The following is a 27272-nucleotide window of genomic DNA, read 5'->3' on the forward strand; positions in this document are numbered from 1 at the left end:
GATTCAGCTGTTGTAACTGGCTTGGGGGCATGAAACAACCAATTTCTTTATTCAGTTAATAATCTTGTAAGGTATTTTATGGCCTTGGATTGTATCCAAGGATGTTCCTCTGCTTCCGAAGGGCACTTCCGAAGGGACTCAGCAGATGTTTCCATCTGTGGAATAGGTAGGGACACGCTCGTTGTTTGGAATGTAGGACCATGTCATTACCGAGGAGGCAGGCTTAGTCGTTGTTTGAGGACCATCCCTGCCTCCGGGTCTGGCCCTGACCAGAAGGTTACTGGAATCAGCAAGGGAAACCCACATGACCTGAAAGTATTGCTGTGCAATGCCAGGTAAATGATGAATAAGACCACTGCCATGCACGACCTGATTGTGGATGGAGAACTTGACCTGGCATGTGTGACAGAGACTTGGTTAGATGAAGCAGATGGGCCTGTCCTTGCCGCTGCTTGTCCACCAGGTTTCTCTTACGCACAGCAACCCAGGTCATGTGGGGTGGTGGTGGCGTTGCAATGATTTTTAGGAAGTCACTAGTTTGCACCAGGTGTCCTATTGGGAAGACCCAGTTTTCTGAGTGCATGTTCTAGAAGTTGGGCAATGGGGCAGTACAGGATTCCTTTTGGTGTACCAACCTCCCCGCTGCACCAAGGATTCCCTGCCCGAGCTGCTTCAGGTCGTGGCGGATGTGCGCCTGGAGACACCTAGTTTGGTTGTCCTAGGGGATTTTAACATCCATGCCGACATGACCTTACAAGGGGCCGCTCGGGACTTCGTGGAAAGCATGGCCTCCATGGGGCTGTCCCTAAAGTAGTTTAGCCCACCTCATAGCTGCGGACATGCCTTAGACCTGGTGTTCACCTCTGGATGTTGGTGATCTGACACTTAAGTAAAAGCGAAACAAAAGAAGTGCCATAGTCAGATCACTTCCTGGTGCAACTGGACTTCTTCGTGACCCTTCCCCTCTGCAGGGAGGTGGGACTGATTTGGATGGTCTGCCCCCACCATTTAATGGATCCAAATGGCTTCCAGAGAGTGGTAGGGGATGTTTTATCCCATGTTGATGGCCTTTCAGCTGTTTTCCTGGTGACCCGCTGGAATGCAGAATTAACCAGGGCTGTTGACTGTCTGGCTCCGAAGCGCCCTCCGATTGCTCCATGGTTTTCCCTGGAGCTGAGGGTGATGAAACAATTGTTGAGATGGCTAGAGCGCCGGTGGCAGAAATCTCATTCTGAATCGGACCAGACACGGGTTAGAGCTCAACGTTGAGCCTACCAAATGGCGACGGCGAAGAGGACCTTCTTCACCGTCTCTATTGCAACTGCAGAAAACAGCAGCAGGAGACTCGCTTTCCGGTGGTTCGCAATCTATCGGAACCACCATCGTCACCGGGGCCTGGTAGGGACCCCAAGATCTCCTGCAATGCTTTTGCAAAGTTTTTTGCAGATAAAGTTGCTCAGATTTGGAAGGAGGTAGACTCCACCGTGGGAGCAGGGTTGGGGCAGGAGAGTGCTGGAGTCCTGTCTAGTTATGTTATATGGGATCAATTCCAATCTGTTACCTCCGAGGATGTGGACAGGCTGCTTGGATGAGTGAAACCAACCACCTGTCTCCTTTATCCTTGTCCATCCTGGCTAATAAAAGCTAGCCAGGAAGGGCTGGATGGGCTCTGCGGGGTGGTGAATGCTTCCCTCTGCGAGGGAGCCTTCCCAGACCTGCTGAAAGAGGCGGTCATTAAACCGCTTCTTTAAAAAATATCTTTAGACTCGGCCAATATGGCCAACTATTGCCCAGTTTCAAATCTTCCATTCTTGGGCAAGGTGATTGAGCGGGTGGTTGCCGAACAATTCCAAGCATGCGGACCATTTGGATCCCTTCCAATCAGGATTCAGGCCTCACCATGGGACTGAAACTGCCTTGGTCGAACTGGTCAATGATCTCCGGCGGGCTAGGGACAAAGGTAAGAGCTGCTTCCTAGTTCTGCTGGGTCTCCCAGCAGTTCTTGATACCATCAACCATAACATCCTTCTGGACCGTCTAGAGGGGCTGGGAGCTGGGGGCACTGTTATACTGTGGTTCCGCTCCTTTCTCCTGGGCTGTGTTCAGAAAGTGGTGGTGGGGATGAGTGTTCAGACCCCTGGGCTCTCACTTATTTGGTACCTCAGGGTTCTGTCCTCTCCCCCATGCTTTTCAACATCTACATGAAGCCGCTGGGAGAGATCATCAGGGGGTTTGGGCTGGGGGTTCATCAGTATGCCTCTCTTTTAAATCAGAACCAGTGAAGGCGGAGAAGGTCCTATGTGAGTGCCTGGAGGCGGTTGGAGGATGGATGGTGGCTAATAGAGTGAGGTTGAATCCTGACAGGACAGAAGTATTGTTTTTGGGGGGGCAGCGGGTGTGGGGGACTCCCTGCTCCTGAATGGAGTAACTGTGCCTCTGAAGGACCAGGTGCGCAGCCTGGGAGTCATTTTGGACTCAACAGCTATCCATGGAGGTGCAGGTCAATTCTATGTCCAGGGCAGCTGTCTACCAGCTCCATCTGGTATGCAGGCTGCATGCTCTAGTTACCTCTTGCTTGGACTACTGCAATGTGCTCTACGTGGGGCTACCTTTGAAGGTGACTCGGAAACTGCAACTAATCCAGAATGCGGCAGCTAGACTGGTGACTGGGAACGGCTGCAGAGACCACATAACACTGGTCTTGAAAGACCTACATTGGCTCCCAGTACGTTTCCGAGCACAATTCAAAGTGTTGGTGCTCTTGAAAGCCCTAAACAGCCTCAGCCCAGTATACCTGAAGGAGTGTCTCCACCCCCATGTTCAGCCCGGACACAGAGATTCAGCACCGAGGGCGTTCTGGTGTTTCCCTCACTACGAGAAGTGAGGTTACAGGGAACCAGGCAGAGGGCCTTCTCGGTAGTGGCGCCCTCTCATCAGATGTCAAGGAAATAAGCAACTCTCCTACTTTTAAAAGACATCTGAAGACAGCCCTGTTTAGGGAAGTTTTTAATGTTTAATGCTGTATTGTGTTTTTAATATTCAATTGGGAACTGCCCAGAGTAGCTGGGGAAACCCAGCCAGATGGGTGGGGTGTAAATAATTGATGATGATGATGATGATGATGATGATTGTTAGATGCTTTATACAGAGTTTGGTCTGCCTAGCTCAGTAGTGTGTACACCGACTGGAAGTGGCTCTCCAGGGTTTGACGCGGGACATTCCCAACACTACCTGGAGATCTTGGGGGTTGAAATGAGCGGCCTTCTGCATGCAAAGCACATGCTCTACCATTGAGCTATGGTCCTTCACTCTGCAACCCCGTCACCATCTCCCACACTACTTTGAAGTGTCCCCCACCCTAAACTCTAGAAGATTTGAGTGAAAAACTGCCTTCCTCCCCATTCCAACGACAAGCCTCTGATGGGTCAGAATCTGCTGTCAGCAATACACAAGAGCACTGATTTCCCACATACAGTGGACGCTCGGGTTGCGAATGTGATCCGTGTGGGAGGTACATTCGCAACCTGCAGTGCCGCGTCTGCGCACGCACGGGTTGCGATTCTGCGCATGTGCAAAGCACAATTTTGTGTTTTTGCGCGAGCGCCGAAACCCGGAAGTAACCTGTTCCGGTACTTCCGGGTTCAGCGCGATGCGCAACCCGAAGCATCTGTAACCCGAGGTATGACTGTATGTGCCTTGTCTTTCAGGGAGTTTATACCAGCAGAGTCCTCACCCTTCAGGAATTCCTAGTGCAAGTGGGGAAACTGAACAACGAAGCTGTTAGAGGGCAGTGGGCAAACCTTTCTTGGGAGCTGCTGTACGCCACCAACGACGACGAGGAACGCTACAGCATCCAAGCTCATCCTGTCCTCTTGAGGAACCTGACCATACAAGCAGCAGATCCTCCCCTGGGCTACCCAGTTTATTCCTGCGAACCTCTCCATGTACCTCTGCTCTAGAACTTGACCCTTGGCCCTTTGGTTTCCTAAAGAAAAACTGCATTAATTTTCTTGACTCTTGCAGCAAGGAAAACTTAAGTTGCCAAAGATATCGGTGGCAGCAGAAGAGGCCATTTTTTGGGGCAGGAATATTATGAACGTGTCTCTTTCAGCTCCAGTGATGTCTGAACCTCTGATCCTGTTGGGCTGATGGAGGGAGATGCTGGGAGAAGACTTAAAAGCAGGCAATAAGCTCATTGATGTATTCTGCGAGGTTGTTGTTTTTTTAAATGAAAAATCAGTAACTTGACAGGTGACTTGCATTAGAAGGCAGGTCACAGCTTACATACTTTGAAACCACAGGTTAGTACAAAAATGTACATAGGATGAAAGCTTTCCCCCCGATATTGAAAGACCACACTTGGATTTTATCACTTGTTTATATTGTATAGCTTTATTTGCATTGTCAAAGTGATACTTGAAGAAACACTCAATAATACATCTGTTCAGCCTGCAGCGAGTTCTTTTCAAATATAGCAAGTCGGATACTCTTACTTTGGTGCAAGCAGTCTCATGGTGCAATAAGCCTGGCAAGTGGGAAAGCTTGCTCTGCTAATGTGCCCATCTCTAGATAACACTGAAATCATTGGGACCAAAATTCCTATAAGCAAGGAGAGGTTTGAAACCCAAGTTTTTACCTGTACCCTGCAACGTGAAAAAACAAATCTCATGTAATATTTCCTGCCTCAGAGGGCTTTAGAATGACTGCTGTAGAACATGGAAATGAACATCTGGATTTCTGGGGGGGTAGAAAAGGCTTTCGGATCTCGTTTTGCTTCGTTTTAGCATTTGTTTGAATTGTCCTTTAACTTTCAGTATCTTCCCATCCTGCTCTTCCACTTACATTTTGGCATGAGACTTACTAGGTGTCCCATTTATAAAGCCAAAGCACAAAGGAGGCTTCAAAAGCAACCCAAACCACCCGCCCCCTTTCATGCAATCGCTCTCCTCCCCCTTCCTTCCTGCACACCCACAGGAAGGAGCTCCGAAATTTCTGCTTCTAATTAACAGCAGCTTGCCGCGTTGTTTGAACGGCTAGCCTTGATGATGAAAAGCAGAAAGAAGCCAGCTTCAATGCGTAAGCTTGTGAACCTTTGTTTTTGCTAACTATAATCAAGTTTTTACTAATTATAATCAAGCCATGTTTAAGGTTCATTTGAATTAATCTTTTAAATTTGAAGCAGCTTTGGATCTCATCGCCACATGGGAGAAAGCCAGGCTAAAAGTCAACATGAGATCTAACTGCTGCCAAAGTACTTTTCTTTATAAATGTAAATATAGTGAAAACCACTTTAAGAACACAGCACTGCCTTAGTAGCATTAAGTAAGAAAATGGAGGTGGTAGATAAAAGCTTGGCCCTTTTTGTGTACCTGCAGGTCCCACTATCCAAATGCTCGTTATGCAAAAATTCATCCAAAAACGAGGAATTAGTACCCAAACCTCGTTATACACACTGCAGATTCAGATATCCAAACAGCCAGACCTGTTTAAACAAATAAGCAGCCTTAAACAAGCCTTACTTATTTGTGTTTTGCTGGTAGATAGCAGCCATTTCACCAGAACAAGGCAGGAAGGGGGATTGGACAACTATAGAGAGCTTTCCCACTCCCCCTTCCTTGTTTGCCTTTCGCAAGCTTTCAGAGGGTTTTCCAGTGCCCCCCCCAATCATTTTGAGGTGAAAATTCCAAATTAGAAATTTCCCCATAGGAATCAATGGAAATGGCTGACTTTATGCAAGCGCTCGCCTAACAAACGTTTTCCTGAGAGTGCATTGTTTGGAGAGAGACACCTGCATATATTAACATTCTTTTTTGTATCCTGAGGTCTTGAAATGAAGCAAGATGCAAAAACAGTAAATGAGTCACTAAAGACATTAAGGCAGGGCCTGAGAAAATACTGGGATGGGGTGTAGATTTGAATGGTCCCCCTAGCATACAGCAGAAGATAGCACCATGAAAGGCCAGGTAGTAAAGGTTTTTGGTGGCTAACCACACTACAGTATCAACAAGAATTATAAAATCATTTTTTATTCAAGAGACTATAGTGGAACAGGTATGGGTTACGTATTGTAACGTCATTCCTTATCCTCAAAAAAGAATGTGTACTTAAAGCAGGAGTTCTTCCTCCTCCTTATGCTGGTATTGGTGAAAAGGAGAACGTAATGCTCCTTTAAGAAGATTTTTTGTAGTAAGAAATATCAGCGTCCTGCAATGAACAAAAAGCACAACTTAGTCCAGACTGCTCTTAATTTCATTTATATTTAAGTATACCCGAAGGGGAGGCCCTGTATACCTGAAGAAGCATCTCCACCCCCATTGTTCAGCGCGGACACTGAGGTCCACTTCCGAGGGCCTTCTGGTGGTTCCCTGACTGCAAGAAGTGAGGTTACAGGGAACCAGACAGAGGGCCTTCTCGGTAGTGGCACTCACCCTGTGGAATACCCTCCCATCAGATGCCAAGGAGATAAATATACAGCTTTTATAAGCTGGTCTCTGACCATAATAAATTATCTATCTACAGCTTTTAGAAGACACCTGAAGACAGCCCTGCATAGGGAAGTTTTTAATGTTTGATTAAATATTTAAAATGTTGTTATGCTTTTATATTTGCTGGAAGCCGCCCAGAGTGCCTGGGGCAACCCAATCAGTTGGGTGGGTTACAAAGAACAAAGACATTTTTTTAACACTCCTCCAACTGGGCTGTAGGAAAGAGGACCACTTTCACTGCCTAATAGCTTTAATGCATCGTGGGATTAAGAGAGCATAACTTGAGGAAGGATCCAAAGAGTTGGGCCAGAGCTTTTGCCACCACCTGCCCCTCCCCTCTTCCTCCCCCTACAGCTTTTGAAAATACACTCTGGGAACCTGAATGAATATTGCAAAGGCAGAGATGTGAGAGGATGCCTTTTGTTCTGATCCTGCTTCTTCCACCTCTTCTGGCAAACAGCATGAAACCGGATCCTGCTTATTTCTCATTTTAAAACCCTCCAATAAAATGATATACAATATCTTTATTGTCATTGTCCCATACAGAACAATGAAATTGAAAAACTACATACAACGTTCAAAAACCCCTAAAAACTCTGAAACCCCATTTTAAAATACACTATACTGTACTATACTATACTATACTATACTATACTATACTATACTATACTAAATACACTATACTATAGAGACCCCTTATGCTGCATTTAGAACCAGAATTGCATTTGCGTAGAAACCGTTTCTCAGGCGGCTAGTCCTGGCCTTTATAACCCTATACCTTCTTCCAGAAGGCAGAAGCTGAAAGAGATCATTTCCGGGGTGCGTACTATCCTGCGCTATCTCTGCCGCTTTCTTATGGCACCTGGCAGCATAGATTTGATCTAAGGTGGGAAGAGTGCACCGAGTTATTCTCTCTGCAGTCTTTACAACCCTGGACAGCATTGTTTTTCCCCTGGCCGTGCAGCAGACTGATCTGAACACTTCGGCCCATATAGAGGATGAACACAAGCAGCCCACAAAGTGGGTTGAGACAATGCACTGCAAGGGGGCAAATGAAGACTCAGCCTTCAAAGCCCTTCAACACACATTGTTTCTGGCTGAATAGGCTAGAGCAGAGTTTCCCAATCTTGGGTAACTCCAGCTGTTGCTGGACTACATGTCCCATCATCCTTAGGCCAGGGATAAAGTTCCATCATCCCTAGTGGCCAGGGGTGATGGGACTTGTAGTCCAAAAACAGCAGGAGGAGACCCAAGTTTGCGAAACCCTGGGCTAGAGTAATAAGGGGACATAAGAACAGCTCTTGCTTGAAGGACGTACCTCTCCTCTTTTGAAATTCTCGATTCGCTTCTTCCCTAGGCGGTTCAGCAACCACCATGCCCAGGTAGGTGTGTATTGCCAGAGGTAACAGACTGCCAGGTAGGGATGGTCGCTGACCCAGGCTTCCTTTATATCGTTAGCCATGCTGATAAGTGTTAGTCGCACGCAACGGCCGGTTTCCATTTTGTGAGACTGATCCCCAACGTTTGCATTTGCCTGGATGGGAGAGCAGGGGGTTAGGGAAGAGAGTAAGCTGGAGAGGGAGCATGCAATCTCCCGAGGATCACAGAGTGGTTTGCCGCATAAGATCTTTCTTTTTTAATTATTTGCCGTATTTTTTGCTCTATAAGACGCACCAGACCATAAGATGCATCTAGTTTTTGGAGGAGGAAAACAAGAAAAAAAAATATTCTGAATCCCAGAAGCCAGAACAGCAAGAGGAAATCAGCGATCCCTCTTGCTGTTCTGGCTTCTGGGATAGCTGCGCAGCCTGCATTCGCTCCATAAGACACACACACATTTCCCCTTACTTTTTAGGAGGGAAAAAGTGAGTCTAATAGAACAAAAAATACGGTATTTGATTTTTCAGATTGCCGTTTTACAATCACATATACAACATAAAACTTAAAAGCAAGATTCCATAGAATCTCCTGAACATCCCTCCTCCCCTTTGTGGGTCGTATCGCTAGTAATTTCCTCCTGCAGCTTTTATAATAATCCAAATATTTTACATCTCCATTTTGTCCGAAATTCACCATTAAACTGCAAGTGTTATTCCAATCCTACTAACCATTTTAACTGTTTACAATGGTTTTTAAGATAAATTCTAATTCCCGCCCCCCCTACGGTGTAAGATCTAACCGGCCAGGCCAGATAGGTTTGCCACACCTGTGCCAGGTGTGAGCTAGGAGGCAGGTGAGCTGGATGGGAATTGGCCCATGCTGCCCCCAAGATGGAGGCATTGATACAACCATATCCGCGTAAAAGGGACACAGTTCAATATGCCAGTCCACTTTCAGAAGGCTGTATCTGTGCTAAGAGTAGAAAATCTGGCCCTTTGCCCTTGTCCATTTATGCTGAGTTTTAATCAAGCAAGAACTCACAGTACACCCAATGAATTTATTACAGTGACCACATTTGGACAATTTTATCTTTGTCATGTTTAATAGATGGACTGGTATGATTTTTTAAGCGTACTTTTTTGCTTTCTTCTTTGTGTCTTAAATTGTTTTGACCTGCCCTGAGATCACTAATGGTGAGGGGCAGAATATAAATCTTTATAAAACAAACAATCTCTCATCTTAGTAAGCAAAGATCTGGTTTTTATGTCCCCATTGTAAACAATGGGGCTGTGTGCTTGCTCAGCAAGGCTTGTTCATCTTTCTGACAAAGTCTGTGTGTGTCATATATCTTTGAAGGCAACCCCTAGGCCATGGTTAAGGAACCTCTGGTGCCCTAGAACTTCTTGTACTCCCAAATCCCATAATCCCTGTGTTCCCATCGCTGCCTTAGTGGGAGGGGGGCGCAGTGTGGAGACCTGGGGCCTAAAAGCCAGGGAGAGTTCTGGACGGCCGAAAGGGGTGTCAAGTATTCATGGGAAGAATTATCCTGAGTTGGGGGCAGGGGTTTATGAGGAAAGAGGCCTAGATTGTGTGACCCCGAGTTGATAGAAAAAGCTGTTCCCCTAAACTGGATCACTATCTTACCAGCAGCTTGAGTAGGCCACAAAGCTACCTTAACAATGTCCTGGCTTATTTGAGCTGAGATATTATTGTCTGAAAAGGCTTGGTACGAACTCTTTCAGGCTTACTTATCTGAACAATGTTCAGGCACATTAATCATAAATTCTGTCACTGCGAGCGATTGGTGCTCCGTTGCATTTTAAGAAGAAACAGCTTTGCAACCTGAAAGTTTCTTGCTTTAAAAAAAACAAAAGTGGACGAGAGGCCAGCCGGAGCAGTTTGGATTTAAGGGCTATGACTACATAAGAATTTGGCCTTGCCAGAGGATTACAGAATAGCCAGCTAGACAAAAGAAGATCTGTGCAAACGGCAGACCAGAGTTGCCTCTGTGAAGGCTACTGTGTTTGGCCGTTCAAAACCCACTCCTTAAAAAAAAAAAAAAAACATAGCTGGGACACGAAATTCAGCACCGCACAGAACACCTGGCAAAAACACAAAACTTTCCCCAGCATGGAATTGTATTTGGAGAGCATTGCATTGGCTAGCCTAAGCTTGTTCTGGACTTGCATGTTTCCTATATGTGTAGCTACCTTTGGGGGGGAAATGTGGGAGAGCATTCAGAGACATGATTGCCCCACCCGTGTCCTGAAGTGGTACAGTCCCGGGAGGACTGTACCGTCTTTACCTGGAAGCTGTCATACAAGATGCTGTGGGTCTTTTTTATAAAATAAAATAAAATTATTTCCATTGTGCTTCCAAGGAGGATAATTTGAAGTTGCCTAGAAACTGGAATCCATTCATGAAGAACCTTGTGTGATTTTGCTGTTCTGGCTTCGATTGATAAGCACTGAGTTATTAACTTATGGAGGAATAACATTTTACAGTGCAATCCTAACCGTGTCTGCTCAGAGGTTAAGGTAAAGGGACCCCTGACCATTAGGTCCAGTCGTGGCCGACTCTGGGGTTGCGGCGCTCATCTCGCTTTATTGGCCGAGGGAGCCGGCGTACAGCTTCCGGGTCATGTGGCCAGCATGACTAAGCCACTTCTGGCGAACCAGAGCAGCGCACGGAAACGCCATTTACCTTCCCGCCGGAGCGCTACCTATTTATCTCCTTGCACTTTGATATGCTTTCAAACTGCTAGGTTGGCAGGAGCTGGGACCGAGCAACGGGAGCTCACCCTGTCGCAGGGATTCGAACCGCCAACCTGATCGGCAAGCCCTAGGCTCTGTGGTTTAACCCACAGTGCCACCCGCGTCCCACCTGCTCAGAGGTTAGTCCTATTCAATTCAATGAGGCTTCTAGGTTAAACTACTTAATAAACTAGCTTTATAAATATTTAGTGACAACTCTAGGTGATATCCAACTCTGCGCACAGCAGTAATGACTCTTAGCTATATTTCCTTGATTTCACGGCCTCTTCTAATCCCGGTTAACACGGTCCTTTAATCATCTCAACCTTTCTTACCTTCGCAATATCTTCAGTGAAGACGTTTTGTATGATCTGTGACTGCACAGGCCCTGGGCAGATGTTAATTATACTTATCCTGGGATAATCAGTGAGCTCAGGTCGGAGAGAGTTGAAGAAGCCCTGGGAAACAACAAGAGCCTGACAGTTAAAAGCACCAGCTTCCCCCCCCCCCCAAGCTCAAACAGGACGGAATCTCTTAGGAATCTCAGATAACCTGCACTGGGGTGCACCAAGTGCCATAGCTCAGTGGCAAAGCATCTTCTGTGCATGTAGAAGGTCTCAAATTTAATCCCCAACATCTTTGGACGTAGGGCTGGGAGAGAACCCCTGTGTGAAACCTTGGAGATCCCTTGCCGGCCAGGGTGGACAGTACTAGGTTGGTATAAGTCAGCTCCCTGTGTTCCTTACAAACCACAGTTGTCTCATCTATCACAGATTGGGGCAGGGCGGTGAAATGTTCACAGGGGAACAGTTAGGGCCAGAGGCACCAGCTTGCGAAGGTGATTGTGGGGCGGGGACCGCCTCTCCTGGTATGTCCCACGGAGGACCTTATGGTCTTCAAACAAAAACATCTTGGAGGTCCCAGGCCACAGGGAGGTTAGGCTGGCCTCAACCAGAGCCAGGGCTTTTTTGGCCATGGCCCTGATCTGGTGGAACGCTCTGTCACAAGAGACTAGGACCCTGCGGGACTTGACGTCTTTCCACAGGGCCTGCAAGACAGAGCTGTTCCACCAGGCCTTTGGCCAAGGCACAGTCTGACCCCCTCCTTTGGTAATCCTCACAGAACTCTAGCCCAATGGTTGCCATTAATTTGATTTTGAATTGATTTTAGAATGAACTGATTTTAGAATGCTGTGTTACTTGTATTGTTGTTAGCTGCTCAGAGCCCGGCTTTAGCTGGGGAGGGCAGGATATATATAAAATTTTATTATTATTATTATGTTGCACGCATGAGCATCACACTTCCCTCCCTAAGCTGGGCAGAAGCTTCCTGGGCTTGGCGAAGGAGGTACCAGGGGAACATTTAGGGGACTAGCCTAGTCCACTGACTGCACGCCACTGGGGAAGGGGGACCAAGTCTGTGAGAGAGTCATCTGCCGAAGGCCACCTAGTGAGTCCATGGCAAAGGCAAGAGTCTCCGATACAAGCCGTGAGCAGTCGAAGGTCAGAAGAGAATCCTTACCTGCAAGGCGTGTTTGCTGGCGCAATAGCCGGTGGCCAAGGGAGCTCCCATGATGCCCATCACGCTGCTGATGGTGACAATCTTCCCCTGTTTCCTCTGTATCATGTGGTCCAGGACGTATTTTGTTAGGGAGATGGTGCCAATGTAGTTGAGCTCCATGATAGCCTTGTAGACATCGACGGACGTGTCTACATAGAGGGAGCGCTGGGAACGGCCGCCATTGTTCACCAAGACGTCGATCTTCGGGAACAAGAGGGGAAAAGTTAAGCACTTGCAAGCATACAGGCTGGGGAAACCCCCGAAACTTGATTTTTCTGTGGGGAATTCCCCTTTCAAAAGACAGATACCAATTGCAAAGTTGCAAATTTTTCAGCTTTGTTTTACTAAGTAAAAGGAAAATAAGCATGCTGAATTAGGTAATCCTAGGGGCTGTCCCAAAGACTTATTTATTGAGCATTCATTCTGATTTGTTTACGCAAAGCTTGCATGATGGTTAGGCTGTATCTGCACTTAACTGAGCATTTGTTCTGGTTTTTTGGCAGGGAGATAAAACAGCAATGAGCATCTTCACCCCAAATATTTGTTCATCCCACACTTTCCAGTGCATTTCCCTGTCACTTTCCTAACCACAAAAAGTTACTTTCTTTTTCCCACAAGGTGTCAGAGTGCTTTAATGTACGCTGCTTGCAAATTCTGATATATAAAACAGTGGTACCTCGGGTTACAAACACTTCAGGTTACAGACTCTGCTAACCCGGAAGTAGTACCTCAGGTTAAGAACTTTACCTCAGGATGAGAACAGAAATCGCGTACTGGCGGTGCGGCGGCAGCGGGAGGCCCCATTAGCTAAAGCGGTACCTCAGGTTAAGAACGGACCTCCAGAACGAATTAAGTTCGTAACCAGAGGTACCACTGTACCGGATATAAATACTTTTATTATTTTTAAACCGAACTCAGGATCCCAACTGCATGACTAGTTCCATGTGCCAAAAGGAGCTTTGGGTTCGAGTTTCTATAACAGCCCCCTCATGCTGCTTACGACAGCTTTTAAAACCAGTTTCGGATATCTCATGAAGGGCTGGCTTTTCATGCACCAGCTTGAAGAATGCCAAACTGCTCCGCACTTCATAACAAATGACCTTTGACGCCCATTTTCTGCCCCTTTGCAAACTGTGGCCAAGGCAGGTATCCCTGCAATCCCTCCCTCTCCCTAAGCAATCCACCGAGGAAAGTCCGACTTACCTTTCCAAAATGCTTCAGGACAGTTTTTGTCGCCGCTTCGTGGGCACTCCTGTCAGTCAAGTCAAGTGGCACAATGAGGATATCCTTGTCAGTGAGGCTGCTGATCTCTAAATGTGTTTTTTTTCAAGCCAGGGAGGGGAAAGAAGGAAGAAGAGGAGCCCTTTAGAAACAGTGGTAAACAATCCTTCCTCTTCTGTTTCATTAGCCCCACAGATCTTGGGATGCAAGAGGCGCTCACATGGCCTGTGTTGCACAGAATCACCATGCAGATTGCACATGACCTCTGGCAGGTCATGCTAACATTGGGAGCAGCCTTAAATTATTGGTCAAACCAGCTCTGCGCTGTCCAAATGGTGACCAGGACAGTAAGGCGTGTTAAATTTTCCAGCTTTCAAATTCCAAAAAGCTGTAACATGACTTGGGAATGCAAAAGATATGCTGGTTAAATTAATACACTTTACTATATTGGTTTAGTTTTCTGCAGGAAAGGAGTCCTTGGATGTTTAGTATTAAAGCTCCCCCCCCCATCTTAAAACATGCCGTATTTTTCGCTCCATAAGGCGCACCGGACCATAAGGCGCACCTATCGTATTTTTTGCTCCATAAGACACCCTTTTTCCCTCCTAAAAAGCAAGGGGAAATGTGTGTGTGTCTTATGGAGCGAATGCAGGGGGGAGGCAGGCAGGAAAAGGCCCCAAGAGCCGCACACAAGCTCCGCGCAGCTCTTGCAGGCTTTTCCCCAGGAGCAAGAAGGGACAGACGCGGCCAGTCAGTCCCTTCTCCCTCCTCGTAAAAAAGCCCACAGGAGCCGTGCGCTCCTTAAAGGGTGCGCTGCTCCTGTGGGCTTTTGCGGGAGGTGGGGGAATTGCCATAGTCGTGCGCAGCCTCTCCTGGCCGGAGAGGCTGCGCGCAGCTAAAGAAGCCAAGACAGAAAGCGGGATGGCCGCGTCAGTCCCTTCTCTCTCCTGGGGAAAAGCCCGCAAGAGCCGCGCGGAGCTTGTGTGCGGCTCTTGGGGCCTTTTCCGGCCTGCCTCCCCCCTGCATTCGCTGCATAAGACGCACACACATTTCCCCTTACTTTTTAGGAGGGAAAAAGGGCGTCTTATGGAGCAAAAAATACGGTAATCAGCCTTCAAAGGTTTCTCAATTTATTTCTATACTGAACTGTATGCAGCTATTTTCAGGGTTTGCAAATGGGTTGGCGGGCACATGAAGGAACCCTTTGATCGGCTCTGCATTTTTTTTTTAATGCTCTACATTGCTGCAAGGCCAGCCTCCCCCTCCCCACCCACAGAGAACAAATGATTGTAAACTGTGTAGTTAATGGATGATCATGAAGGCTAATGCAGGGACCTCATATTTTTGCAAGCAAAATGACCCCTGTGACGTTCAAATGCTGTCTATCCATTTGACCTGATCTCTCCTTTCCATCGGTTACACACTGGAATCCAGGAGCCCTGGACAACATCTAATAGGACTTGTTAATGATTAAATCTCTAAATGCTCTCCATAAGCAAAATTGGCATGGACCTTGTTTCCTTCATTTGTTGAGCAAATATGACGTGGGCTGTGCTTGGTTTGCAAAAGCGGCTCTGGCACTGCAAGACTACAACCTTTGCCACAGATAAACTGCCCATCACTGTGACCTTGGAAACAATAACCCCCGTTTTGTGGCAAGATGCCACTGTTAGAAGTAGCTGACAACCTCTCCCCCACTTGGCAATGCTTTAATAATGGGGGAAGGTGGGTGGGAGGAACAAAGGGTGTGTTGCATCAGCAGAACAACTAGGCAACATCGCTGCTTAGCTCAAGCTCAGCAAGGGTTCAATGGATGGAACATTTAAACCATTTGGTTGCCAGTTAAAAGAGCAGTTAAACCATCATTCTGGGTTCAAGTACAGGAAGCCCCCAGCTTACTCAGGGGTAACGGATTGTTCCTAAAACCAAAATTGCATAAAGTCAAAACACATTGGGTGCAAAGAGAGGTGGGATTGCTGAAGGCCTTTTTTCCTAGATGCCTCCCTATTTCTGCCCCCATTTTATTTTATTGCCAAGCACATAAAGTTGAATGCACACAAGTTAAATGTTTGTAAGTTGCAGGCTTGCTGTATTCACCCCCCCCCCCAATTTTTTTTTACATATGTTTCAGGAGAGAAGTGGGATGAGAATGCCCCCCAAATTTTGGATTAATATTCAGGGGCAAGGCAAATCCTAAGAATTTTCAAGGGGAGGCCTTATCTGCCCTGGATGCCAGTTTGCTTCCAGGCACAATTCAGTATGCTTGCGTTTGTGTTTAAAACCATAACTGAGTGCTATTTTTCTAGAAAAAGAGGTGCTGGAATGCACAATGAATGCCTCCTTCGTCAGCTGCAGTGGCACCCACCTGAGACGTGCCGGAACTGAGCTCCGGCATGTTTTGGCTGGAAAAAAGCCCTGCGCCTAACCAATTAGGTCTTAAATATCTGGACATGGAAGCAAACTTCCATCCCCACCAACCTTGGGTGTTAAGATGGGCAAAACGGGGTTCTCTTGGTGCTTTTATCATGCACAGGCATACAGGAAACGGTGGCCCAGGGCAGGGGTGAGAAAGCCAGTGGGCCAACTTTGACATAACAGCTTATGATGATACTTGATTGACAGGAAGGGACCCAACGGATCATCTAGACCAACCCTCTGCCATGCATAAAATACGGTTTCCCACCTGCAGCGGTGGATTGCAGGTACAGATATTCTAAAAGCAAAATAAAAGACAAGCTTTCAAGCTAACAAAATCCTACCAATGCACTTCTTTTTCACTCTCTCCAGCTCGTTCTCCCTTCTTGCCGAGAGCGCAAGTGGCGAGCCGATCTTTGCCAGCTGGTAAGCCATCTCCTCGCCAATTCCGCTGGAGGCTCCCGTCACCCAGACAACTTTCCCAGGCAGCTCCTTTTCTGTCAGAAGGAAGGGGTGCAGTAATTTAATGGGGTGTCTCTACATCAGGGCAACTTTGGTTGATGAATTTTTGTGTGCATGCACCCAGCCCTATACAGTCATACCTCGGGTTACAGACGCTTCATGTTGCGTTTTTTCGGGTTGCGGACTGCCGAAACCTGGAAGTACCAGAACAGGTTATTTCCGGGTTTCGGTGGTTGCACATGCGCAGAAGTGCTAAATCACACTTTGCGTGTGCGCAGAAGTGCCGAATCGCAACCCACGTGTGTACAGACGTGCAGACACGGGTTGCGAACGCTGCGGATTGTGAACGTGCATCCCACACGGATCACGTTCGCAACCCAAGCGTCCACTGTATATAAATGGAGGTGGGTGCATACACACACAATATACATACATACATAAATACACACACACATATATAACTATATCTATATCATCTATATCTATATCTATATAGATAGATAGAGATAGATATAGATATCTCATCCCAGTATACCTGAAGGAGAATCTCTACCCACATTGTTCAGCGCGGACACTGAGGTCCTCCTCTGAGGGCCTTCTGGTGGTTCCCTCACTGCGGGAAGTGAGGTTACAGGGAACCAGGCAGAGGGCCTTCTCAGTGGTGGCATCCGTGCTGTAGAACGCCCTCCCTTCAAGGAAATAAACAACTACCCGACTTTTAGAAGACATCAGCCCTGCTTAGGGAAGTTTTTAATGTTTAATGTTGTCTTGTGTGATTTAATGTTTTGTTGAAAGCCTCCCAGAGTGGCTGGGAAACCCAGCCAGATGGGCAGGGTAGAAATAAATTGTTATTGTTTAAAAATAATATCAACACATTTCAGCAACATATTAAAGAAATAAAATGCAAATAATACAATTAAATGAAAAAAGAAACACACACACACACGAAGATACAAATTTAGATCATTGCACTCACTATCCCTAGGAAGAATACTAATAAATATTGTGGTTGGAAGGTAGCAACACAGAATCATAGATTTGTAGGGTTGGAAGGGACCCCAAGGGCCATCTAGTCCAACCCCCTGCAATGTAGGAATCTCAGCTAAAAGCATCCAGGACAGATGGCCATCCAACCTTTGCTTAAAAACCTCCAAGGAAGGAGAATCCACCACCTCCTGAGGGAGACTGTTCCACTGCCAAACAGCTCTTACTGTCAGAAAGTCCTTCCTCATGTTTAGTTGGAATCTATTTTCTTGTAACTTGAATCGGTTGATTCAGGTACAGGCTGGTTTTTTCGACAGGCAGCAAGTGTTTGTTTTTGCAGTTTTGTTCTTTAGGGCAAACTCGCTAGGAGTAGCCCTTGCTAGACTGGTTTAGGAAAAACAACAAGGAGTCTTGTGACTTATTATATAAATCAGTTTCCATGGGCTACTGTCTACTTCATCTAGACCAGGGGTAGCCAGTGTGGACAGCCCCATCCAGCAGGGCCAATGGCCAAGGATGATGGGTGCTGTAGTCAAAAGGATGATGGGCTTTGTAGTCAAGCAACATCTGAAGGGCACTATGTCAGTTAAACCACAGAGCCTAGGACTTGCCTATCAGAAAGTTGACAGTTCGAATCCCTGCGACGGGGTGAGCTCCCGTTGCTCGGTCCCTGCTCCTGCCAACCTAGCAGTTCAAAAGCATGTCAAAGTGCAAGTAGATAAATAGGTACCACTCCGGTGGGAAGGTAAACGGTGTTTCCATGCGCTACTCTGGTTCGCCAGAAGCGGCTTAGTCATGCTGGCCACATGACCCGGAAGCTGTACACCGGCTCCCTCGGCCAATAAAGCGAGATGAGCGCCGCAACCCCAGAGTCGGTCACGACTGGACCTAATGGTCAGGGGTCCCTTTACCTTTACTTTATGTCAGTTACCCCTGATCTACACCATAAATGCTTCCACAAGACGTTGCCTATGTGCTGCTGACTTGATGTTGCTGGATGTTACAATCCCTTCAGCCAACATGGCCACTGGTCAGGGATGATGCAAGTTTTAGCTCAGGAACATCTGAGGACATCACACATGGGCTACCCCTGGTTTAAACTGCAACATTTTTTTGTCTTTTAAACGTGCCACAAACTTTTTTTCATTAGCAGGCACACACATGCTTTCCAATATGAGATTTTCATTCTTTATAGGGGGATTTCATTCTTTGGGGAATACCTTATAATTTATTGTCGAAGTGCTGTTTTTTGTATCATGGCTTTGTATCATGGCTTCTTAGCTGCCCTGAGATCCCCAGGAAGCAAGCAGGATATGTTTCATTGATAGATATAGATAGATAGATAGATAGATAGATAGATAGATAGATAGATAGATGATAGATAGATAGATAGATATCTATCTGTGGAATTTGCTGCCAAGGAGTGTGGTGGAGTCTCCTTCTTTGGAGGTCTTTAAGCAGAGGCTTGACCACCATATGTCAGGAGTGCTCTGATGGTGTTTCCTGCTTGGCAGGGGGTTGGACTCAATGGCCCTTGTGGTCTCTTCCAACTCTATGATTCTATGATATAGATAGATGATACATGAATGAATGAATAAGGCGGTTTTGGCCAAGCAAGATCCAGTTTATCTGTAGGCAACGGAGGAAAGTCAACTCCACGCAACATAAACTTCTGTGTTCTTGCACAAACAAAGCTCCCTTGCTGCATCAACAGAAAGAACTCTGTGCTCACCAAATTCTCAGAAATTGCAAGCGACAAGGCAAACAAAGGGATTCCTTGCTAAATCGCTTTCTTCATCCCGGGCTTCTCTTTAGCAACAGATACCATGTAGCTGTTTGCTCTCTCAGTTGTTTCACATAGGTCTGAAGGCGAACGAAACACCGTTTGCAGTCATGGACTGCACTCCAGAGACAAGGACTCGGTCCACATTTCCCTCACACACACAAACACACACACACACACACAAAACCCCCTGCTTGTGACCTAAACCCTTAACCCTGAAGAGAAGACTATACAGTGGTACCTCGGGTTACATATGCTTCAGGTTATACGCTTCAGGTTACAGACTCCGCTAACCCAGAAATAGTGCTTCAGGTTAAGAACTTTGCTTCAGGATGAGAACAGAAATTGTGCTCCGGTGGCGCGACAGCAGCAGGAGGCCCCATTAGCTAAAGTGGTGCTTCAGGTTAAGAACAGTTTCAGGTTAAGTACAGACCTCCGGAACAAATTAAGTACTTAACCCGAGGTACCACTGTACATGACTGCCTTCAGATATCTTCTAAAGGTTGTATAGTTACTTATCTCCTTGGCTCGGGGGTCACATAACATTTCTCTGATGGAAATATATAGTAGTACAGTGGTACCTCGGGTTACATACGCTTCAGGTTAAGAACTTCACTTCAGGATGAGAACAGAAATTGTGCTCCAGCGGCGCAGCGGCAGCGGGAGGCCCCATTAGCTAAAATGGTGCTTCAGGTTAAGAACAGTTTCAGGTTAAGAACGGACCTCCAGAACGAATTAAGTACTTAACCCGAGGTACCACTGTAGAACTCATCCCCTTCTGGTATAAAAGGACATTTTGGGGATTTTTTTACATGGAGGAAGCACTTTTTTATTTTTTTTTAAGAGCAATATAGCCTGTGAAGTTCACAGAATCGTAGATTTGGAAGCGACTCTGAGGGTCTTCTAATCCAACCCCCTCCAATGCAGGAATCTCAGCAAAATTGCATTCCTTCTGAGATCATCTGCAGGAGTGCTGCTGTTGGTTGTTCCCCAAGCTGATGAGGCTCATTTTCCAACAAGAAACAGGGTCTTTAGTGTCATGTCAAACATCCGGCCAATGGAGGTTCAGCAGGCAACTTCTGTGCCAACTTTTAAATGCCTGCTGAAAATATTTCTATTCTGCCAGGTCCATGAAGGCAGTGAATACTACATCCTTCTGCAATGGTTAATGGATGTTCGGGTTTTTTTTTACTATTTAATGGCCTTTTTATTGTGCAGTTTTATGTTGCTATTGCTGTAAACTGCTTTGATTTTTTCAAAAAAAATGACGCAGCGGTATACAAATATTTTTTATAAATAAATAAATAGAACGTGCACGCTTTTTAGTAAAGAGCAGCTGCAGGAGGGGATCGTAGGGAGTTCGGAGGAGAAACATAGTTCTCTCTCCCTGCATTTCACAGGAAGCTTCCATTGCCGCCAAAGGGATAGTCCCTGGAAAGGCAAAGAAAGAATTCAAAGAGGCGATGGCAGCCGGGAGAGAAAGGGTTAATTCTTGCCCCTCACTCCCCTGTCTGGGATGCCGCTTACAAAACAAATGCTGTGATTATGTGATGTCCTCATTGGCCTTTGGGCAATTAAGATTAAGATGCAATTGTATTTGCACAAAGGCCCTTGACGCCCAGCAGAGAAATTTCAAGGTGGAAGAGATGTATTCAGGATATGTTTGAGGGTATCTGATGGCCTATTCTGGAGTTTGGGGTGTATGGGGTGTTAGGAAAAGGCTAGTACCTCTGGTAGAGGACATATCATGATCTTTTGGGGTATTTTGTCCACCTTTGGTCCCCCTCTTGCACTCAGGTCTCACCTGTGGCTCCCAGAAGCTGTCAGAATGCGACAGCGGCCACACCCTGGGAATGGCTCTGACCGGCTGGCTAAACCAGGTGAGGGTAGCCTATGGGCTTCGTTGTTGTTGTTTAGTCGTGTCCGACTTTTCGTGACCCCCTGGACCAGAGCACGCCAGGCACTCCTGTCTTCCACTGCCTCCCACAGTTTAGTCAAACTCATGCTGGTAGCTTCGAGAACACTGTCCAACCATCTCATCCTCTGTCGTCCCCTTCTCCTTGTGCCCTCCATCTTTCCCAACATCAGGGTCTTTTCCAGGGAGTCGTCTCTTCTCATGAGGTGGCCAAAGTCTTGGAGCCTTAGCTTCAGGATCTGTCCTTCCAATGAGCCCTCAGGGCTGATTTCCTTCAGAATGGATAGGTTTGATCTTCTTGCAGTCCATGGGACTCTCAAGAGTCTCCTCCAGCACCATAATTCAAAAGCATCAATTCTTCGGCGATCAGCCTTCTTTATTGTCCAGCTCCCACTTCACCCAACTGCAATTGCCTATCTCCTTTGGTGGAAAGTATTAGCGAAACTGATACACGGCCAATGTAAGCCTGCAGTACAGATCTGAGAGTTGCAATGCAACTGCATTTCGGGACTATTTTGGCAAGAGGATGGGGGTCTAGCCCTGACATTAGGCGGCCCAGCCCTCTGTGGTATTGTTCCCCCAGAAGGCCGCAATCTCCTTCTGTCTACAATTGACAATCCAACCGTCAAAAAGGCAAGCATGCTGCTTTTTAAAAGCAAAGAGCTCAACAGCCAGCCAGCCATAAGGAGGCGGTTTCTGCAATTGCTCCATCTGGTTCAGCGCAGATAAGAACGGAGCCCAGAACATCTGGAGGGTGAAAGATTGGGGGAAGCTGGATTAGACGAATCAGAAGGACATTGTTGGCTATGGGTTACAAGAGCCAGTGTAGAAGGAACGTACCCAAGTAACAGATACCAAGACAACACATTCTCCCCTCTGAATGAGGGGCATTTGACTGGATACGGAAAGGCTTTTGATTCAATAGATGCACCCACAAACAAAATGGAAGGTTTTTGTTTTTTTGCTGATTTCCCTATTCTCCGGCAGTTTTCCACCCCGCATCAGTTGCAGAGATCAGGAAAGCTACCACCAGGGCCAAGCAGATGCCAGCACGGTTAATGAATAGAGTCAAGGAAGCTGGTAAAGGCAAGGAACACAAATTGCTGCAGAAATGGCAGCGGATACTAAGGGAGGCAATAAATAAATTTGAGGAGCACCACTAAACTCACACATTTAATGCATTAGGAAACCAGCTAGGCAGTTGGATCTTTGGACCAAAAGGGAGTTAGAAGGAGACTTCAGAGAACCTGAATGAATTACCATATTGGCCTGAATAGAAGCTGCACCTTTCCCCCCCGCCCCCAAATTCCGACTATGAAAAGTTAAAGTGCGGCTTAAATTCGCGACCTTACAAAAATTGGCTCGGAGTTACAATTCTACCAACTGCAGCAATTTTCAGCCTGTAACCCAATGTTAAGGGAGCGGCTTAAATTCAGGTATTGTCTTTTTAAATTCCCCCCCTTGAATTTTAAAGGTGTGGCTTATTTGCAGGCGCGGCTTATATTCGGGCCAACGTGGTATTTGCATCTGTCTTCACAGTGAGAGATGTAGCGCAGATCCCTTACCTAAGCTAACTTTCTCAAGAAGAGCGCCTAAGGGACAGAGGCAAAAGGTGATGACGGGAAATGACGTTCTAGGCCTTATTGAGAAATTAAAAAGGAACAAATCATCCATAGTAGGAGTTCTTAACTCAAATGCGGAACTGCTGGTCTTCCAGCAAAAAAGTTTTAACTTGTCCCTAAGATCAGCTTCACACTTGCAGTTGTACTTGTGCGTACAGTTCTGGTCAGCATACCTCCAAAAGGATATTGTAGCGTTGGAAAAGCAAAGAGCAACCAAAATAAACTGAGGCATGTAGCAACTTCCGCCAGTTTACAGCAGCATCTGTGTGAACCGAATCCCAGATCAGATGGCCTTTGGGCTGATTCAGCAGAGATCTGTCTTATGCCTTTAGCACCAGGCCCTGCAAAATTCCTGCTGGCACCCTATGTACCGTATTTTTCGCCCGATAGGATGCACTTTCCCCCCTCCAAAAATGAAGGGGAAATGTGTGTGCGTCATATGGGGCGAATGCAGGCTTTCGCTGAAGCCTGGAGAGCGAGAGGCGTCGGTGCGCAGGAAGCTATCTGCAAGCCCGGGGAGCCCGCAGGAGTTCCCGCATGGCTCCCTAGGCTTGCGGATAGCAGCCTGTTCTGGGGGCTGGGGTCGGGGGAAGCTTGGGCTTCCCCCGCCCCAGCCCCGCGCCTGGGGGGAAAATAATTTTCCCCCCCTTATTTCCCCCCCTCAAAACTAGGTGCGCCCTATGGGGTGAAAAATACGGTAATTCAGAGTGAGGTCTAAGAGCCAGAGTTGGGACTTCCTCTCTGAAAATCTGCGTAAGTGGGCATAAATGCATATCTAAATCAGCACACGCAGATCTGTGGGCCTGTACCCAACTCTGTCAAGTGACTAGGAATGCCCCAGCCTAGACAGGATGCAATTTCGGAGCTACATTCAGCTTGGAGGGTTCTGAGTTGTGCAAGATGGTAGCAGAATTTTCCAGCACGGCAGCAGCTGCCAAGAAGCACACATGCAAGCATTTGTCCTTCACAGATGTTTGCAAATTGTCTGGCATACGCTGTTCCTTTGGCTCCAACAATCACTTTTTGTGTTTCCAGATTTCCCCCCTGAGGCTGCAATCCTAACCCCATTTGCCTTTGAGTAACTCGCATTGAAAGCAATAGGTCTTACTTTTGAGTATGTTTTTCAATAACGTTAAAACACACACAATAGCAACATAATATTTTACCTATTTAACCCTCGTGGAAAGGAACGGGTTATTATCCCTTAAATGTACATACAACCAATTGATTAAAGGTCCATAAAAACGTGCTTTCTCCACATACATTTTTCTTTCCAGTACTGGAGTGTAGATTCCTTTTTCGTAAGGGTTGTGACTAAAATAGTAACCCACGAGCCAGATTCAACTACTCATTTCCGTTAGCAGAAAACAGAACAAGGACTCCCACTAGTGCAACATGGCTTTCCCCCTCTCCTCTCCCTCCTACCTCCCCCAAATCTGCTCTAGAGGATCGGGGAAAAGCCCCCCAAGTAGCTGGGGGAGGAAAGGGGAGATTGTTCCATCCGGCAAGCAGAATAGCTCGCGTTGAGAAAGCAATCTCCTTGCAGTGTTTCTCAAACTTGGGTCCCCAGTTTTTGCTGGACTCCAATTCCCATCATCCTTAGCTAGTAGTACCAGTGGTCAGGGATTATGGGAGTTGTAGCCAACAACAGCTGAGGACCCAAGTTTAAGAAAGGCTGCTAGGGCTACGCTGAATTCCACCCCAAGTCTAGGAATGGAGAACAGTAGTTATTCAGGGTTAGCCATCACCCGAATTTTGGACATTTCTCTTTCATTGCTGGACTCTGTCTTTTTAAATCCATGTTGTTGAATACAGTGGTACCTCTGGTTAAGAACTTAATTCGTTCCGGAGGTCCGTTCTTAACTTGAAACTGTTCTTAACCTGAAAACCACTTTAGCTAATGGGGCCTCCCGCTGCCGCTGCCATGTGATTTCTGTTCTTATCCTGAAGCAAAGTTCTTAACCCGAGATACTATTTCTGGGTTAGCGGAGTCTGTAACCTGAAGCGACTGTAACCCAAGGTACCACTGTAAAGTTGACAAACTGCGTCAAGCCATGGTTTTAAGGGTAAAGTAAAGGTAAAGGGACCCCTGACCATTAGGTCCAGGCGTGTCCGACTCTGGGGTTGCAGCGCTCATCTCGCTTTACTGGCCGAGGGAGCTTCCTGGTCATGTGGCCAGCATGACTAAGCCGCTTCTGGCAAACCAGAGCAGCGCACGGAAATGCCATTTACCTTCCTGCCAGTGCAGTACCTATTTATCTACTTGCACTTTGATGTGCTTTCAAACTGTTAGGTTGGCAGGAGCAGGGACTGAGCAACGGGAGCTCACCCTGTTGTGCGGATTCGAACCGCTGACCTTCTGATCAGCAAGTCCTAGGCTCTGTGGTTTAACCCACAGCGCCACGCTACAATTCCCATCATTCCTGACCACTGGCTATGTGGGTTGGGGCTGATGGGAATTGGAGTCCAGCAACATCCGAGTGACACCAAGTTCCCCTACCCCTGGACTACATAGTGGAAGCAGCTACTCTGCTGTGGAATGGTTTGTTTTGTTTTTAAGATACACACGTATACACACAGGATGAACGCACAAAGCCTTCTAATTTAGGACAGTGGGGCTTAATTCTGAATCAGGCTATGGGGTGGTTTGATTTCACAAAAACACACTTCACCACTCACATAGCTCAGCCAGTAGAGCATGAGACTCTTAATCTCAGGGTTGCGGGTTAGAGCCCCGCTTTGGGCAAAAAGATACCTGCATCTCAGGGGGTTGGACTAGATGACCCCCATAGGACCAGATTTACCCTCGTGGTCCCTTCCAACTTTGTGATTCACCTGACAGCAAGCTAAAACCCACAGGCCTATCCCAAAACTTGATCTCACACTATGAAACCAAACCCTTTCCAGTCCTGTGGCTGCACCAATTGTTTCATCTGTTGTTGGTTGCTGTGCGGAAAAGACTTGCTACCTCAGCCCAAGTTGGGCAAGATTGCAGGTTGTCCAGATTTTTTTAAAGCAGCAAATGCAGCAACTGACGAAGGGTGACTTGGACAGTGTTAGCGGATGTGTGCATAACGGCATTTCCCTTCAGGGGCAAATGAAAATATAAAATATTTGCCGAATATGGATAGACATCTTTTCAAAATCAAGTGCCACTGGGAGTTGTTTCTTCTTGTTTTCCAAGGTGTTTCTTATTTTTTAAAAAAAAATCCGTGTGGCGCAAACAAATTTTTATTGCCCTGTGTCTTAATTAGCCCTTAATTGCTAAACCACAGTTTCTCTATCATAGCCATTATGCTTTGTTGCAGTTGCTTTCCAGCTGAAAGGCCACACCCATGTTGCCCAATGCATAGGCTTAATCTCAAAAAAAATGTGCCTAGAAAATTTGCTGTAGGCAGGCCAGCCTTTGCCAAATTAGTTCCCGATTGTACCTCCCACCAGCCCTAGGTAGCAGGGTTTATACCTAGCTGCTGAAAGTTGATAAGTTTGCAAACCAAAGCTGCTCCACTCCCTCGCCTACAAGGGAGCAACACTCCTGGGCATTTGCACATACGCACGCATACACGTGAACTTGTAAATCTGTGCTTTGCTACCCAGAGCTTAAAAACAGGTTTATTTGGAGAGCTTCCCTGCAGAGAGCCGCTGCAAGTGGGCGCAGACTGAGGTAGCCATCCTGGTGCGATCCAGATGTTACCCAACTCCAGCGCGCAAAATCGCTACCCATTGATCATTCTGACCCAAGCCATCCAGGAGGAGCATTTCGAGGGCACCACGTTGGCTACCGCTGACTCGGAACAGGGCAGCTCTCTGCGTTCAGGGATGGAGAAGTGTTTGGCCACGTCCTGCCACGTCCCACACGGAGAGGGGAAGCGAAGAAGGCGAAAGAGGAGGAGCGCAACGCGCGCTCCGGGGAGACAACCAGAGCGCCGCGGGCCCGGCGCGCCGCTTACCCGGCTTCTTGCCCCACCATTCCGCCGCCAGCACGGTGAGGTCGCTGTCAGCTCGGAGCCAGATGGCGAGCTTGACGATCAGGTAGATCAGGAGGCCGCCCGCCGCCAGGGCGCAAACGAGACCCCAGCACACCATGGCGAGAAAGAGCGCGCGTCAGGCAGCCGCCGCCGCCCTTAAGAGGCAGAGGGGACCGAGCCAGGCGAGGAGGGCCGCCCTTTTCTGCCAGCAGGGAGTGGCCGTGGCTCCGGAGAGGCCACATACAGGGCTGAGCCGTCCCCGGAGGGGTGGAGTTGCCGCGCGCGGTTCTCTACAAGAAAGTGGCTACCGCCCCCTTCGTTGCGCGCGGCATTCTGTGCAGAGGCTGGAGGCGCGGAAGGTTTCCAACAGCCCAGGGAAGGAGCCCGGCTTGGCCTTTTCCTGTGGCTTTCACAACATAGAATCATAGACTTGGAAGGGATCCCGAGGGTCTTCTAGGCTAGTCCAAGTCCCTTGCAAAGCAGGAATTTCAGCTAAAGCAGCCATGATGGATGATCATCCAACCTCTGCTTAAAAACCTCCAAGGAAAGAGAGTTCGCCACCTCTCCAGGGAGACCGTTCCACTGCCGAACAGCTCTTGCTGTCAGAAATGTTTTTCTCGCTCTCGGAATATCAGCGCGTGTGTGAGCATCCACTGTTGGAAGAGTCAGGATGAAGAAAAGGGACCACAAAGCGTTGATGGCCACCCATGACTTATGTTAATGG

General features: G+C 47.2%; 2 protein-coding genes across 6 annotated transcripts in view; one reads left to right on the plus strand and one right to left on the minus strand.

Moving 5' to 3' along the window:
- Positions 1-4492, plus strand: part of PCNX4 (pecanex 4) — a 28245-nt gene extending 23753 nt beyond the window's left edge. For all 5 annotated transcript variants that reach the window (XM_053400564.1, XM_053400393.1, XM_053400736.1 and 2 more), the window contains exon 12: positions 3708-4492. In XM_053400564.1, the coding sequence (XP_053256539.1) occupies positions 3708-3959 (252 nt within the window). In that variant the 3' untranslated portion in view covers positions 3960-4492. The remainder of the gene's footprint in view (positions 1-3707) is intronic.
- Positions 4493-4741: 249 nt separating this feature from the next.
- Positions 4742-26780, minus strand: DHRS7 (dehydrogenase/reductase 7). Its single transcript, XM_053400873.1, has 7 exons — positions 26531-26780; positions 16159-16311; positions 13382-13488; positions 12140-12379; positions 10954-11076; positions 7804-8019; positions 4742-6204 (listed from the first exon to the last, which is right to left on the minus strand). Exons 1-7 carry the CDS (start codon positions 26664-26666, stop codon positions 6169-6171), a joined length of 1011 nt encoding a protein of 336 aa, XP_053256848.1. The 5' UTR covers positions 26667-26780; the 3' UTR covers positions 4742-6168.
- Between the last annotated feature and the right edge of the window lie 492 nt (positions 26781-27272).

The sequence above is a fragment of the Podarcis raffonei genome, chromosome 1 (assembly GCF_027172205.1).
Source record: "Podarcis raffonei isolate rPodRaf1 chromosome 1, rPodRaf1.pri, whole genome shotgun sequence".
Taxonomy (NCBI): Eukaryota; Metazoa; Chordata; class Lepidosauria; order Squamata; family Lacertidae; genus Podarcis; species Podarcis raffonei.